The following is a 15,627-nucleotide window of genomic DNA, read 5'->3' as shown; positions in this document are numbered from 1 at the left end:
ACTGACAGATAGAGCTAGGAACAGAGAGCTGGGTCAGTTTGGTCTGGAGGGTTGTTGGGATGATGGTGTTGAACTAAAGTCTACAAACAGGATCCTCACATAAGTCCCTGTTTTGTCCAGATGTTGCAGGATGAAGTGCAATGCCATGTTGATTGCATCATCCACGGACCTGTTTGCTCGGTACGCAAACTGCAGGGGGTCTAGTAAGGGTCCAGTGATGTCCTTCAGATAAGCCAGAACCAGTTTTTCAAACGACTTCATGACGACAGACGTTAGAGCCACAGGTCTGTAGTCGTTAAGTCCTGTTATCTTGGGTTTCTTTGGAATGGGGATTATGGTGGAGCATTTGAAGCAGGAAGGCACTTCACACAACTCCAGAGATCTGTTGAAGATCTGTGAAAAGATGGGGGCCAGCTGGTCAGCACAGATTTTCAGACAGGCTGGTGTAACGCCATCTGAGCCTGGTGCTTTTCTTCTTTTGTTTTTCTTGAAGACCTGGCGCACATCATCTTCATAGATTTGAAGAGCAGGAGGTATGGAGAGGGGGATTGCAGGAGGTGTTAATGGTTGTGTAGGGAGATGGTCAGAGTGGGTGTTGGGGGTTTCAAATCTACAATAAAACTCATTCAGGTCGTTAGCAAGTCGTTGATTAGCCTCAGTGCAAGGGGATGGTGTCTTGTAGTTTGTGATGGCTCTCAGTCCTCTCCAAACTGAAGTAGAGTCGTTGGAAGTAAATTGGTCTTCCAACTTTTTAGCATAGGTCTTTTTAGCCGCTCTAATCTCTTTGTTCAGTGTGTTCCTTGCCTGATTGTACAAGACCCTGTCCCCATTTCTGTAGGCATCCTCTTTGGCCTGACGAAGGTGTCTGAGTTTTACTGTAAACCATGGCTTATCATTGTTGAATGTTAAATAAGTCCTGGTAGGAATGCATATATCCTCACAGAAACTAATATAGGATGTTACGGTCTCTGTGAGTTCGTCCAGATCGGTGGTAGCAGCTTCAAAAACGCTCCAGTCTGTGATGTCAAAACAAGATTGTAAATCCTGCTCTGTTTCGCTGGTCCATCTCTTCACAGTCCTTAATACAGGTTTAGCAGATTTAAGTTTCTGCTTGTAGGTCGGTATAAGATGAACCAGACAGTGATCAGAACGTCCCAAAGCTGCTCGTGGAACAGAGTGATATGCATCCTTTATTGTGGTGTAACAGTGATCCAGTATATTACTGTCTCTGGTGGGGCAGGTAACATGCTGTCCGTATTTTGGCAGTTCACGGGAGAGATTGGCTTTATTAAAGTCCCCAAGAATGATTAAAACAGAGTCCGGGTGTTGTTGTTCTGTGTCTGTGATCTGATCAGCGAGTTTCTGTAAAGCTGAGCTCACGTGCGCTTGAGGAGGAATGTAAACACTAACCAGAATGAGCGAGTGAAACTCCCGCGGCGAATAGAACGGCTTGCAGTTGATAAACTGCGTTTCATAATAATACATTTATCCGTTGTTTATTTATTTGACAGGGACGATGCATGTTAATGAACATTTGTATGTAAACTACAACCTTGATTATAGCTTTACAAAATAAGGAAAAGACACTTGGTCTGTTGTAATTTCATCTTCCCTTTTCCACAAAGACTGATTGACCATGAATGTGTCCAGATAATAAATGTACAATATGTGACATATTAACAGCCCTTTGCCTTGGTGTCCTCTACACAAGACATGTATAAAAATTACGCCCTGTATCAAAGTCAAATAAATGATAATTACAAAATATCATCATATTTCCCTAAGAGTGCTGAATTTGATTATTGCATATCAGTCAGTGTTTAAAGACCAAGGAGAAAGTGTGTTTATGATCAAACCTCCAAACAGTCGATATCTCTAAAAAGCCCTGAATGTGCTCTGTACAGGATTTAACACTCAGAGAGATCCACTGAAATATAACGTCCTCTACACAGGACAGAAGTCTAGAGACAGAAGACTGGAATAAAACTAGAGTTGCTGCTGACTAGATTTTCTTCATTTAAAGGGGGGATAACACATACAGTTTCGCCAGATTTGCATCACTTGCTCTGTAGTGAATGGGTGCCGTCAGAATGAGAGTCCAAACAGCTGAACTATTTTGATGGCTGAACAGTGAGGCATCAGGCAAATGTCATATAGAAGGCAAAACCTGCCCCCTTCTGGGCATTATATGCACAATTACCCTAGAGAATGCAATTTATGCAAAGAGAATGGTCTAACTTTGTATTATATAAAAATAATCATTTGGTGTTTTATGAAATATGATCAAAATTAAGAGATTTTGAATTGATTGCTACCGAATATCACTCTACAGAATGTATGTGTACATACAGTGAGTGGGCCAAAAGTATGATACACTCAAATAAATAAATAAATAATAATGATAATTAAATGCACAATAACCAGGTTTATATATTTAGCATGAATAGATTTGAAACAATTGAATATTGCTTGTTCCATACATATTTGTAATGTTAAAACTTTTTTTTAACTAAAATAATTTCAATTGCTTTCACAATTAACATTTTTTCTGATTCTAAGCCATTTGAATGAATGCATTAAAAAATATGATTATATAAACATATGCAAATAGTTAATAAAAAACTATGGCATTATTATTAATTTTTTATGAGAAATCACTCATGTATTACTGACAAATGTGCATAAGTCTGTTCATGGTAAAACTGTGTAATTTAAAATGGATGGCAATTTTAAATGCAGTTCAAATGCATTTATCTTAGGCCTATGTTGTTTTTAGTGCACTAGTGAAAATGCAATGTGAAGAGCATGTACATCATTATTAATCGTGGCTTATACAATACTCAGGTGCAGTTCCATGCAATATTTACATTAGAGCAGCAGAAGAGACATTATCTTGAATTAAGAAAGGTTCAACTGATCTTAATTTGCCAATATTATTAGCATCAGGGCATTTACCTGCACCTATAAAGCATTTCTCGATGAATATCATTTCTTTATGCAATGTACAGTTACAGGTGGGAAAGGCATGACGTCATTGCTTTATTCCTATGCGCCGCAAAGCATCATGTCTAAGAAGCTAAATCCAGTACTAGATGTTTTTCCCTCAGAAATATGAGATGCCTGACAACTCAAGCATGGGCTTTATATCAACTAGAACTGTAAATCAGCCATTGAAGAGCTTTGTATCAGGACTGAGCGCAGATATTAATGCTGCAACAACAGCCGTGTATTTACTACAATGACACACACAACACATGGAAGGCGACTCGTGAGACCCGCCCCTTTATCCCTCCCAGCCAATCCGCTTCGCTGACACATACTCGCTCTCGACCAATCAGCGTCATCGTCTCACTTGCATCCTCCCCAACAGACCCAAAGACGCTTAAACAGAGTTAAGATGGCGGCTTGTGGATAAAGAGGTTGTGCATTTCAGCTCCTCGGTGTCTTCCGGCAAAGAAAACACACATTTTTAAACCAGACCAGTGAAGACGAGAGAAAAGCCCCCCTCGGAATAATTTAACCGATGACGTCCATTCACTTCGTGGTTCACCCGTTACCCGGGACCGAAGAGCAGCTAAATGACAGGTATTTGTGAGAAAGAAGCGGTTTGCAATTTGTTTTGAGCTTGAAGTGCATTCAGAGGTCGTTAATAAAACATTTAGAGTATTTTACAGCTGCTCAATGTTAAACATACGGGTCTAAAAATACCGAGGCCCGTCTGACTGGAGACACAATGCGGGTTGGGGGATGGGGAGCCGAAAAGAGAGGGAAATGCGATAAATTAAAGCTTTTACACACCACACATTGACTTTTATTTCAAGTATACGATTTAGTTATTATATTTAACTCGTGTTTTTTTATGATACGCCGATTCAACGCGAAGATAATTGATGAATAAAAATCCCCTCAGGCTAGCCGGTTAGCCGTTAGCACTGCGCTAGCTCATCTGTTTAACCTGTTAACTGCCAACTGGCCCTCCGTGGGCCTTCTACGTTTACTTCACTATATTACAATTCAATCCTAATCTAATCATGACAAATTATATATGGTTGAAAATGTAGATATAAAAATAGATATTAGAAATAGATAAATATATATAAATAGATATTTTACCGATCTTTTTTGTTAAAAATTATATAGGAAAAATAATAGATTAATTTATGGCAAGAGTGCACCTCTTAAACCTACATCATAACAGCAGTTCTGACCTTTGTCAAAAAAAAAAAAAGTCGTCTTTGTTGCCCTTTTCTCTATCACACTTTAGAAATCATCAGAAACTTTATTTCACTTGAAAAGTTTAAAATCTCGAAATTCATCCTTTTGAAATCCATTTTAAATTCAAACATTGCATTACCATGGAAGTTGTACATCAAAATCATGTTACAAAATGTTTTCAGTCATGAATTATATTTTAGAGTCTTCAGTTTTGTACATTTATTGCCCAGTTGCTGTGAGAGCAGCTTCATGCATAACTAACCATAAAAGAAAGCGATAAATCATCCTAAAATTAATATACATATCTAATGTTTAATATTAAAAAATTGTGTTTTCACACCAGATTTTGTAAGACTATGGTGGGTGGGTCTAGGGGAAGTCTTGAGCATTTTAAAATTAAATCTACATTTTGAGAGGTTAAAATTAAGAGCTGCAATCCCTTTTCTATTACCAAACGGAAAAGAAAAAGAGGAGGTAAAAACTTGCATTGACTCGTGCCTGGACTTAAATTGGAATTAATTTTTTTTGGTTGTTATGGTGTTCTGCATTCACACTGGTGTTTTTAGGAAAACAAACTGCTTGAAAATAGTAATAATAATAATAATAATTGTAGTTAATATTATGCCAAAGATAATGCAATATATATACTATAATGCAACTGCACTGTAAATTAAAATAAGTCTATAATTTAATAATATCATACATCTAGTTTATTGTTGCAATAGTCCTCAATGAATCTGTTTTCATGAGTATATTTGTTATTTTTGTTAAAATTACAATACTTGTGTATTAACAACTTCACCATCAAGCCTTTTTTTTGTGAGAAAATATATATATATATTTTTTTTAGTACTGTTCTTTAGTATAAATAGTTCCATTCAGCCAATTAATAGTACAGATAACAAACACTTCATGGAAATGATGCATTATAAAACTAAAATGTGTTGTGAAAAGTGTTTCAGTCACTATGCAACAAAAGGTAATAATTTCCAACAAAGGAAAAAAACATGCCTTGCACCAAGACTAAATCCAATTTTGAGGCATTTTGTTCGGACACTTATTGTCCAACACATTATCATGTTATTGCATTTCTCACCATTATGGCTAGGTTGTCCATTACTATTTGTCATCCCCTTACTGATTTATATACTTGCACTAGTCATTAACATTTCAGCGTGTACATGGAGACCTCCATCCTTCATTGTCCACTGATTTGTCCTGCAATGAGCCTTGACTTGAAGGCTTTTCTGCTGCACTGACAGGAAACAAGAGCCCTTTTTGCACACGTGTCCCCTTCATACTAGATTCAGCATGATCTCAGTTGCTTAGACTGCTGCGGTGCAAGGATATTATCTTGTGCGCATTTCAGTACGATGTCGCTGATCTTGGGCTTTTTAGTCTGTATCATAACATGCATGCATTGAAAAACTTGTTTGTGCATGTGTATAGTTGCTTTGGCAATATTTTATGCTTTATGCCCAATTATGCCAGTATAATATGCTGTGCAATAGGACTTCACAATTAATCAAATTTCTAATCGTGATTACAATTATGGATGCCACAATTATACAATTAAGTTATCGTTCAAAGTCCATTTGTGTTACTCTACACGCTTAAGATTGATATTTTTCTTTCTACATGTTATCTTAAGGGTTTTTCAATTGTTTCAGTATAACATTATAATACCATTAATATTTTAACTTTTTTTTATAATTAAAGAGGATTATAATTAAAGCGTGACGCTCCGGTGATTTCAGCGTCTTTCCTCTCACTCAATAAAGACGTAAACACATGAACAACATCTCCAGAACTGCTCTGACAGTCACTTCACGAGCATTTGACCGTTTGATTTGAGTAACACTAGCATCACATCACATACACAGAACTGTAAAGGTACGCCAACCCGTCAAAATAAAAGTCCCATTAAAGACTAGGTAAACTAGGTTTTGGTATGCATCCATTTTTACAGTTTTACAGCTGGTTTATGACACACTTTTTGTCCAAGGAGAGCTTGAAGGACTAAAGTTGGCCAACATCTGAGAGAAATCTTTTTTTCTTCAGTCAATTTGGACCCGTTTGCACCCTGCTATAAGCTAACGTCTTTCTTCATAAATCTGCATCTACTCCTATCCACACCACATGGCCTTCAAAGTGTGTTCTCTGTCCATGGTGCACTCACACCCAAGGTTTCCTGGTGGAAATTAATATGCATTTGTTTTTATGTCTGACTGTTTTGACTTAAATCTCTTTATTTTCATACAGAGTCATTGGTTTATAGTTTGTCTTAAGGGTGGAATATCAAAAACATTTGTAATAGACAGAAGATTTCCAGCAGAGCCTTTGTCCATTTTTTCTCCTTTCACTGTGGCTCATACTACATTTCATCTTATTTTATTATTACTTGAGTTTTATGATTATTGTATCCTCATAAACTTCTCTTTCAAGGCGTGACTATTTACAAGGGATGCATTGATCAAAATTCTTATTGGACTCTGCACAAATATGCTTTGTTTTTACCTATTTTAAAGAGATAGTTCACCCAAAAATGAAAATTAGCCCATGATTTACTCAAGAATAAAGATTTACTGTTAATAAAGACCCTCTGATGTGAAATTATGCATTAGTGGGAAAATTTTTTTTTTTTTTTAACATTATTTTTCCAGTCGGAATCCTCGATAATGGATTTAGCAAATAAACAATTTAATTTGATGATAAATTCTAAAATCATTACATTAAGTGAAAAAACATTACAAATGTTGATGACTTGGGAGTCATTTGTTTGTGGACTTAAACTTGAACATCCAGTATTTGGATGGATTCAGTTCTGTTTTTGAAATTGCATTTTCCAAATGCATTATGGGTATATATTAAACTACTGTTTAAAACATGACAGGAATTGGTTGATTTTATCCTGCTAAGGTGGAAGCCATTGCTCAAGCCAATATAAATAATGACTCTCTACATTCAGCTGTGCCTTTGATAATGTAGCAAGAACATTATTATTTTAGAAGCTGATTAATCTTACTTTCTGTGAACGTTGAGTGTTTTGTGAGACCAATGCATCACATGCCTTTGTTTCTTATAGGCTCCGTGAAGTGTCAGAAAAGCTCAACAAATACAACTGTAACAGGTATGTTTTACCAAGCATTTGCATTTTAAGCCCAGTGGTTTTAGAGCACTTTCCACATCAGTGAAGTATTGAGTTTTGTGAAAACACTCGGCTAACATTTCTCTGTCCACACGCCAGTCATCCACACCTTATTCCATTGGAGCAGGCCAAACTTAAGCAGTGTGTGGTTGGACCAAATCATGCTGGATTTCTCCTTGAGGTAACATTTATTATGCAGCACTGTTACTTTATATCATGCATTGCTTCAGGATTTTTTTTTTTTTTTTTTTTTTGGGTCATCCATTACATTTATGCTTTTGGCAGACCTTTTTATCCAAAGTGACTTTTATTGAATTCAGTGTAATTGCCATAAAAACTGAAGTTCACCGTGACTGTTTCTCTAGCTTTAGAAGGACCTTTATTAGGTTTATCAGGTTCACTATGAACTGTTGTATATAAAAATACAATGCACATTTTCTATTTCTGCTTTTGTGTTGCATTGGGGAAAAGCATATGTTAGTAGACACAAGAATTAATATATAATGAACTTTTTTGTCTAATTAACAAAGAGCAATGCAGAAATGACATGTTCTTTTGTTTCAGGATGGACGTATCTGCAGGATAAGCTTTGCTGTCCAGCCCGACCGACTGGAGCTCGGCAAGCCCGATGGCAATGATGGGTGAGAAATTAATATCCCTGATAGATGCATGGAAAATGCATGTATGAGCTGGCATGCAAGATAACTCTAGATCTGCCTCTTCTGGTTATGACTGCTCTGGGTTTATGTTAATTCTGTTTAAAGTGTGCTGACTTTTCACCTTGTATGATTAGAGGTCGTTTTGTGGGATTTGGTCTGAAATCATACTTAGCAATGCACGTTTTTGCTATTCTAACAGACATTTTTTTTTTATGTTAGAATAGCATAAAGACTCAAATATGAACACTGTATATGATGCAGTAATTATTGCATAGATGTATCCTTACAGTTGCATGGAAAAAATGCACTTGTATTATATTTTTAGTGATGGTAATTTAATGAAGTGGTTCGTATAAAAGCAACGCAGAACGTTTTATAAAGGTGTGGCCCGCTTTTTTCGTCAGGTTTTATCAGCAATGCTGTTTTAGTACTGAAGTGGTGAAAAACCAAAATACACATGCAATCATGTAACATTACCAGCTTATAGATATTTCGATATTTGGTGGTACAGGAAATGAATTGTAGACACAAAAATATATTGCAAATGCTTCGGAGTATGAAATGAGCATTTATTGAATATAAACAGCAAAAACAACCTCTTATGCTCACGATGACCGCTTTGAAGTGGTTTGTTTGTGCGTTTCTGCTTGAACTGAGCAAGGGGCCCAATGCTTCTATTTGTTTTTGGGATTGAAGCCAACAGTGCAAATCTCCTTTTCTGAATTGCAAGCAATGCACAGTGTTTGTTTATGTCCAAAATATTTAGCGGGCACGATGGCACATGATTTAGGGGAAATCTTTAGCAGTTCCCTGTCAGCCTTTCCTTCAGCTCTTGCCTGAGGAATGAGCTGCAGTCCGTTCTGATTCCCAAGGGTGTTGCCAATGTTAGTCGCCCCATGGTATAAGAGGCCGATTGGCTCTGTGATGGTCCCACATGTGGGACTATAGGTTTGTAACTGATCTCCCATCTTTTGTTTCCAGTTCAAAGTTGAGCAGTGTCTCAGGGGCAGGAAGGAGCTCCAGGCCAGGCAGGACTAGTGATCCGCCCTGGTTCCTGTCTGGTTCTGACACACTGGGCAGACTGGCAGGCAACACCCTTGGGTAAGTTGTGCCAAGGCTATCAGAAATGCAGCCATCAGGTAACATCAGCAGGCACACATGCAGTGCTGCCTTTGGTATAAGAATCCTTTTTATAGACGATTTTGCTGTTTTTCTTTTTTTTGCATGCATTAAAATCCCCACCTGAAAATATTCACACTACAAGCCCATTTCCAAAAACATGCATTTATTTTATGTGGGAGACGCTCGTTTACTAAGAACAAATTAAACACACATTTCATTAGAGCTGTGTAGTGTATCTAAAAAATTTTATTAACTAGATTCAATTACTATTATAGTATCATATAATAATACCAAAATAGTGTTTGTGTGTGTATTTAAATGAAAATAAATAAATCTGTGTTTATTTAAAATATTGAAAATTTTTAATATGAACCAATATAAAAATAGATTGTAACAAACAGTCATGTTTATATATTATACAGTTGTTTTTATAATATGTATTTTTATAATAATATTATACAAATCTGTGTTTGTAATAAAATGCAAAATTTCTAAAATTTTCAAGAAATTATCAACAGTGTATATACACACACACACACACACACACTCACACACACGTGTATATATATGTATATAAATATATATGTGTATATATAGTATATGTGTGTGCAAAATAAAGCATGTTTACACACACACACGGTTTATCTCGCAGTTTACTAAAACATTTAAATATATGAATGGAAAAATGTATTATTAAATCAATTTTAAACTGATTCACAGAATTAAGCTTAAACTTTTTTTTTTTTTTTTTTAATTTAAATCATGCACTTAAGTTCAAATTAGAGACACTATTAAAAGAAGGGAAATGTGAGGTGAAGAAGTGGGCAGTATACTGATCCTGACAGTCGCTGTGTCTGACAGGAGCCGCTGGAGTTCAGGAGTCAATGGAGGCAGCAGTGGAGGCGGAGCCAGCAGTGGTGGAGGCGCAGGAGGAGGCAGTGGGAGTGGTGGAGGCACTGGTGGAGCCGCAGGAGGAGGAGGATCTTCAGGTCGATCCTCCACAGCAGCCCGTGATTCACGCAGACAGACCCGTGTGATCCGCACTGGCAGAGATCGAGGCTCTGGTCTGCTGGGCAGTCAGCCACAGCCCGTAATTCCAGCCTCCGTCATCCCAGAGGAGCTCATCTCTCAGGTACAACTCGCTTCATGGGCCTCTTCCACATTCCTGATTTCTACCGTTAAGGTTGGATGTGCTTGCCTTAGGTCTGCTTTTTAAGTTACATGTCATATTTGTGAATGCTACTTTTACAAAATAACTTCATTCTCAATTGAGAAACTCATAGCATTTTAGGCTTTAGAAAATTTGACAAAAATAAAGAAGCTGAAATAATTATTTTTGGACATTCAGCAGCTAAATAATATTTTGATGAAGGCAAATTTTATTGCTTGCATTGTATTAAGTGTTTCACGTATCAAATGCATGCAAAACATTGTGTGTGTAAATGTTGAAATATAAATACTACTATATTACATAAAACAATATAATCATATTTGTATATAATATAAAAATAGGATATAATAAAACAAGTGGGTAACACTTTTAGGGCTGGGTACCGAACTTCGATGCCTTTATGGTATCGAACGAAAAACTTAGATACTATGAGTATTGAAAAATTATTTATCTTTCGGTGCCAAATTTCGGTTCCAAAAGCCAAGCAGCCGTGTATTTTTTTTTTTTTTTTGGCCAAGCGGCTGTGTCTGTGTGAGCTTGTAGCATACGTGCATTAAGGACCTAAATTCGCTGTGATTGGCTGTCCACCACCACGTGACGAGGAGGATTTCTGAAGATACTCGCAGTCACACAACACCACTGTAGTTGTTTTTCTCAAAACGTTTCCATTTTAAAATGCCGAAGAGGTCTAAAGTGTGGCTACACTTTATAAAAGTGGATGCAGAGTCAGCAAAGTGCAACATATGCGATAAGAGTATTGCAACCAAAGCCGGTGTTAATGAAGCATTTGTTTGGATGAGTGTTTTGCCCTCCCTCCCTGTTTAGTTTGGTCTACTCCATTGCGTATCTTGAAACGTCCCCTTTCAGGTCGTCTAAAAAACAGAGAGAGAGAGACAGATTTATCTGGTACAGCGAATTTCTCTGAGCAGCAGGCCACTGTATACATTCACTTAAAACATAACCGACTGTGTTTACAAGAATACTTGCAGAGACAATTATTTTGATATAATTGTGTGTGTATTTGTTCATTTCAGAAGTTAGGATACGCAAAAGATGAATTCATTCTCTGTACGCGCATTGTCTGAAATGCTGCTTGCAGCGCGTGCTTTGAATGAGAGCGCGCAAGCTCCGAACGCGAATTGTTTAAAACGCTTGAATCAGCAATATTTAGAAATAAATGCAAACGATCAGCTATGATCCGTTTCACCCCTTCAAGCGAGTGAACAACGCGAAGCAAGTTAGGAATTTTACATCACGATAGCCCATCGGACTGGAAAACACAATAGCCCCGGGACGTCAGGATAGCGATTTTGCGAGCCCTGCACCTCAGATCTATCCAGTTTGTGAAACACTGGTTTCGTTAAACAAAATAAATTATTATTTTAAAAGATTGACTCAAAAGAATCATCGGTTTACTAATCGGATCAGGAACTTGTATTACCGAGCCAAAGATGATCTATTATTGAACATCTTGAATGAATAAAGACTTCAAGTTCATCTGTAAAGCACATAAAGCTATCGTTCGAGTTTATAAACTTCTATTTCATGCATGATTCGTATGGATCTGCTAACTGAATGCAAAGTGTGAGTTCTAGCAGAATGTTTGTGTCTTGATGAGAGTCGCTAAATGAACAACTGCTGGTCTTTTTTTTTTTTTTTTTTTAAACGGAGTATCAGTTGCCCTATTGGTTAAAATCCCCAAACTGTTTACTTAAATATTAAATTAATAAACGACATCAAAACAGGGGCGTTTGCGTTATGATGTGGTGGGCTGCTGTGGGCCAGAAAGTCCAGGGCAACTTTTTGGTCCCAGTCCGCCCCTGAATGGCGCATCCCTCCAAAAAGCACAACCAGTTGTATTAATAGTTATCCTGAGTGTGAAGTTTTACCAGAATTTGTTTTAATTAAGGTGAAAAATAAAAGTTGTGTATTTGTGTTGATGTTGAAATGGATTTTAAAACATATGGTATCGAAAAAAGTATCGTTAGGAACCGGTATCGAAACTGAGGTATCGAAATTGGCACCGGATCGAAAGATTTTGAACAATACCCAGCCCTAAACACTTTAGGATAAGGATCCATTTGTTAACGTTAGTTAATGTATTAACATGAACAAACAATGAACAATACATTTATTACTCTATTTATTAATCTTTGTTAATGTTAATGAAAATAGTTGTTCATGTTAATTCACAGTGCATTATCTAATGTTAACAAGCACAACTTTTGATTTGAATAATGCATTTGTAAATGTTGAAATCAACATTAACTAAAGAATAACAAATGCTGTAGAGTGATTGTTCTTGCTTAGTTCATGTTAACTAACATTAACTAATGGAACCTTATTCTAAAGTGTTACCAACAAGTGTATTGAAAAATATTTTTGTTAACAAATATAAATGCATACTAAACATTGTGGGTAAAGGTTTGACATCTAAATACTCTGTGCGAAAAATAAATTCTACATTACTGCATTATTGAAATTTTAGAAACATGACTTACAGTTTAAAGTAAAATATTCTACTTGGATTTAAAACCTTATTTTAAATTTTTCTAGCATGCATTTATATTTATTAATAACTAAAGGTAGTTTTTTAATAAAATGCAAGGAATAAAATTATGCTTTATGCAATTATAAAAAATAAATAAATGATATAAAAGATTAATTCTGCATATTAACATTAATTTATTTATAAAATTTTGGGGTGATGTGACGGGAAAAACCTGCTGTGTAATTTCCAGCTGATTGGTTTTGCTTCCCAAATCAGGCCCAGGTGGTTCTTCAGGGAAAGTCCAGGAGTGTCATCATTCGAGAGCTGCAGCGAACAAACCTTGATGTTAACTTGGCTGTGAACAATCTGCTGAGCAGAGACGACGAGGACGGCGATGATGGAGACGACACGGCCAGCGAGTCCTACCTACCTGGAGGTAAACAGACACAGAACATGGGTCCAAGGTAATGACGCTCAAGACTGTGACATTTTAACAAACCTTTCTGATAATGCCTTTTATACTTCCACAGAAGACTTGATGTCACTGCTAGACGCGGACATTCACTCCGCACACCCCAGCGTGATCATTGACGCAGATGCTATGTTCTCTGAGGACATCAGCTACTTCGGCTACCCATCTTTCCGACGCTCTTCATTGTCTCGTCTCGGCTCTTCACGAGGTAAAAGCTAAAACACAGTCTGGCTTGAATACACTCATAGAGTCAGGAAGACATTCAGCAAGATTTCTGGAAGTGCTTGTACCACAACCACTGCGTTACCACTGTATTTTTAAAATGTAAAGTCACAACTCGCAACACATTCATGCAGATATGAAATATGAGGAAAATGCTATTGTAATAACAAGTTTGGGTCAGGTCCTGCAGTGTATTTTTTTTTTTAATCACATGCAATTTATTCTTTTCTAAATTATTTGTTCATAAACCAGCCACTGTTCTTTACGATCAGCCTCTGGTTATCAAATACTTCAAGATGCCTTGCTGCATGTTTGTGTTGTGTGTGTGTGTGAGCATCTGTGTCTTGAGAGCGTGTCCAGTTGTCCTGCATGGTCTTAGTCATCGTTTTCTTTAGTGAGCTCTCTGCGAAAGGCCCTGCAGTGCTGACAGTTACCCATAAGACCCTGCAGTTTATACCCATACATGCTGGACATCCCCGTCAACAAGATGTTTCCGCTGCTAATGCCACCCACCAACTGACAAAGCCAGCCTGTACAGCGTCCATATGAAGCCTTGTTTTACTTTCTTTAAACAAATATGGATCATTATCTAAATGTGACCCTTGAGCACAAAAGACAGTCTTAAGTCTCTGGGGTGTGTTTGTAGCAACAACCAAAAAAAAAACAATGTATGGGTCAGAATGATCAATTATTCATTTATGCCAAAAATCATTAGGATATCAACTAAAGATCATGTTCCATGAAGATATTTAGTAAATGTATCAAAACTTAATTTTTGATTAGTAATATGCATTTGCTAGGAATTCATTTGAACAACTTTAAAGATATTTAGGTTTTTTTTTTTTTTTTTTTTTGCACCCTCAGATTCAAGGTTTTCAAACAGTTGCATCTCAGCCAAATATTGTCCGATCATAACGAACCATACATCAATGGAAAGATTATTTATTCAGCTTTCAGATGATGCATAAGTCTCACTGTACACTAATGACTGGTTTGGTGCTCCAGGGTCACAAATGGTCATGGATCCTTTTCACCCACATTGTCGTACTTGCGGCATAATGGTCCGTTGTTTTAGGTGGTTGTTGTCACAGAAATACAGCAGAATTAGACTGAAGTAAATGCAATATTTTTATTTTTTACAATCTCAATATTTTCCGAGGGTCTTTCCCAGAGAGTGGCTTACTGTTATCCCACTGGTGTGACCCCATTGCATACCAGTTCTCCTTCTCCCCCTAGAGCGAGACTCTGAGCTGCTGCGCGAGCGGGAGTCGGTCCTGAGGCTGCGTGAGAGGAGGTGGCTGGATGGAGCCTCCTTCGATGCGGAGCGTGGATCCACCAGCCGCGAGGGAGAGCCCAGCCTTGACAAGAAGAGCGTGCCGCTGCAGAGCCCCGTCTCTCTGGGCGAAGAGCTCCAGTGGTGGCCTGAAAAGGTGGGCATTTAAGCCTTAAAGCCTTGACACAATTAAAGGCATAGTTCACCCAAAAATGTCTATTCAATAGTCATTTAGTTTCAGACCTAAGTATTTCTTTCTTTCTTCTGGGAGTGTAAAGAAGATATTTTGAAGAACGTTGGTAAACAAACATTCGTTTACCATTGCAATTCAGTTCGGCAGAAGAAAACAATGCATACAGGTTTGGAGCAACATTTTTGGGTGAACCATCCCTTTAAGGGTCAAAGATGATGAACATGTTCTCTGCATTGTTTATTTATTTATTTTTTGTGAAGTCTCATTAAAAGAGTAAAAGTAGTTTGGTGTAATGTTTTCTTTCTTTAAAAGAAATAGTAGAGCGGTTTTGCTTTAAAATATTGTTTGTATTATTGTCAGTCAGTGTGGTGTGTGCAACATCCATTTTGTTGTTATGTGATTACTATAAAACCTGTTTAGATTCTCTTAACTGGACGTCAAGGAAAAGTTATTTTTGTATTTTTTATTTTATATATTTGGCTTTTTATTTGCAAGATTAGTGCAGTTTCACATGTTCAATGGCATAACTTGTTCATTTGTGTATCAGATTATTTTAATTGAAAAATAATTAGGTTTTTAATATTTTGTATTTATATAAAAAATACATTTTGTATTTTAATATTTTATAAATGAACTAAATTAAAATGAGATATTGTTTTGG

The 15,627-nt window shown here is 36.9% G+C and overlaps 1 protein-coding gene across 7 annotated transcripts in view; it reads left to right on the top strand.

The window, feature by feature from the left end:
• Positions 1–3,378: 3,378 nt before the first annotated feature.
• The window catches only part of LOC132103447 (E3 ubiquitin-protein ligase UBR5), a 52,965-nt gene continuing 40,716 nt past the window's right edge, over positions 3,379–15,627 (top strand). For 4 of the 7 annotated variants that reach the window (XM_059508565.1, XM_059508566.1, XM_059508562.1 and 1 more), the window contains exons 1-9: positions 3,379–3,585; positions 7,301–7,345; positions 7,463–7,544; positions 7,928–8,004; positions 9,004–9,123; positions 10,006–10,276; positions 13,083–13,242; positions 13,337–13,486; positions 14,719–14,930. In XM_059508565.1, coding sequence (XP_059364548.1) covers positions 3,524–3,585; positions 7,301–7,345; positions 7,463–7,544; positions 7,928–8,004; positions 9,004–9,123; positions 10,006–10,276; positions 13,083–13,242; positions 13,337–13,486; positions 14,719–14,930 — 1,179 coding nt within the window. In that variant the 5' untranslated portion in view covers positions 3,379–3,523. The remainder of the gene's footprint in view (positions 3,586–7,300; positions 7,346–7,462; positions 7,545–7,927; positions 8,005–9,003; positions 9,124–10,005; positions 10,277–13,082; positions 13,243–13,336; positions 13,487–14,718; positions 14,931–15,627) is intronic. The other 3 variants (XM_059508567.1, XM_059508564.1, XM_059508568.1) reach the window with 3 other exon arrangements.

The sequence above is a fragment of the Carassius carassius genome, chromosome 24 (assembly GCF_963082965.1).
Source record: "Carassius carassius chromosome 24, fCarCar2.1, whole genome shotgun sequence".
NCBI lineage: Eukaryota > Metazoa > Chordata > Actinopteri > Cypriniformes > Cyprinidae > Carassius > Carassius carassius.
The sequence above is the reverse complement of the archived record's forward strand: the minus strand, read 5'-3'. Positions and strand labels throughout refer to the sequence as shown.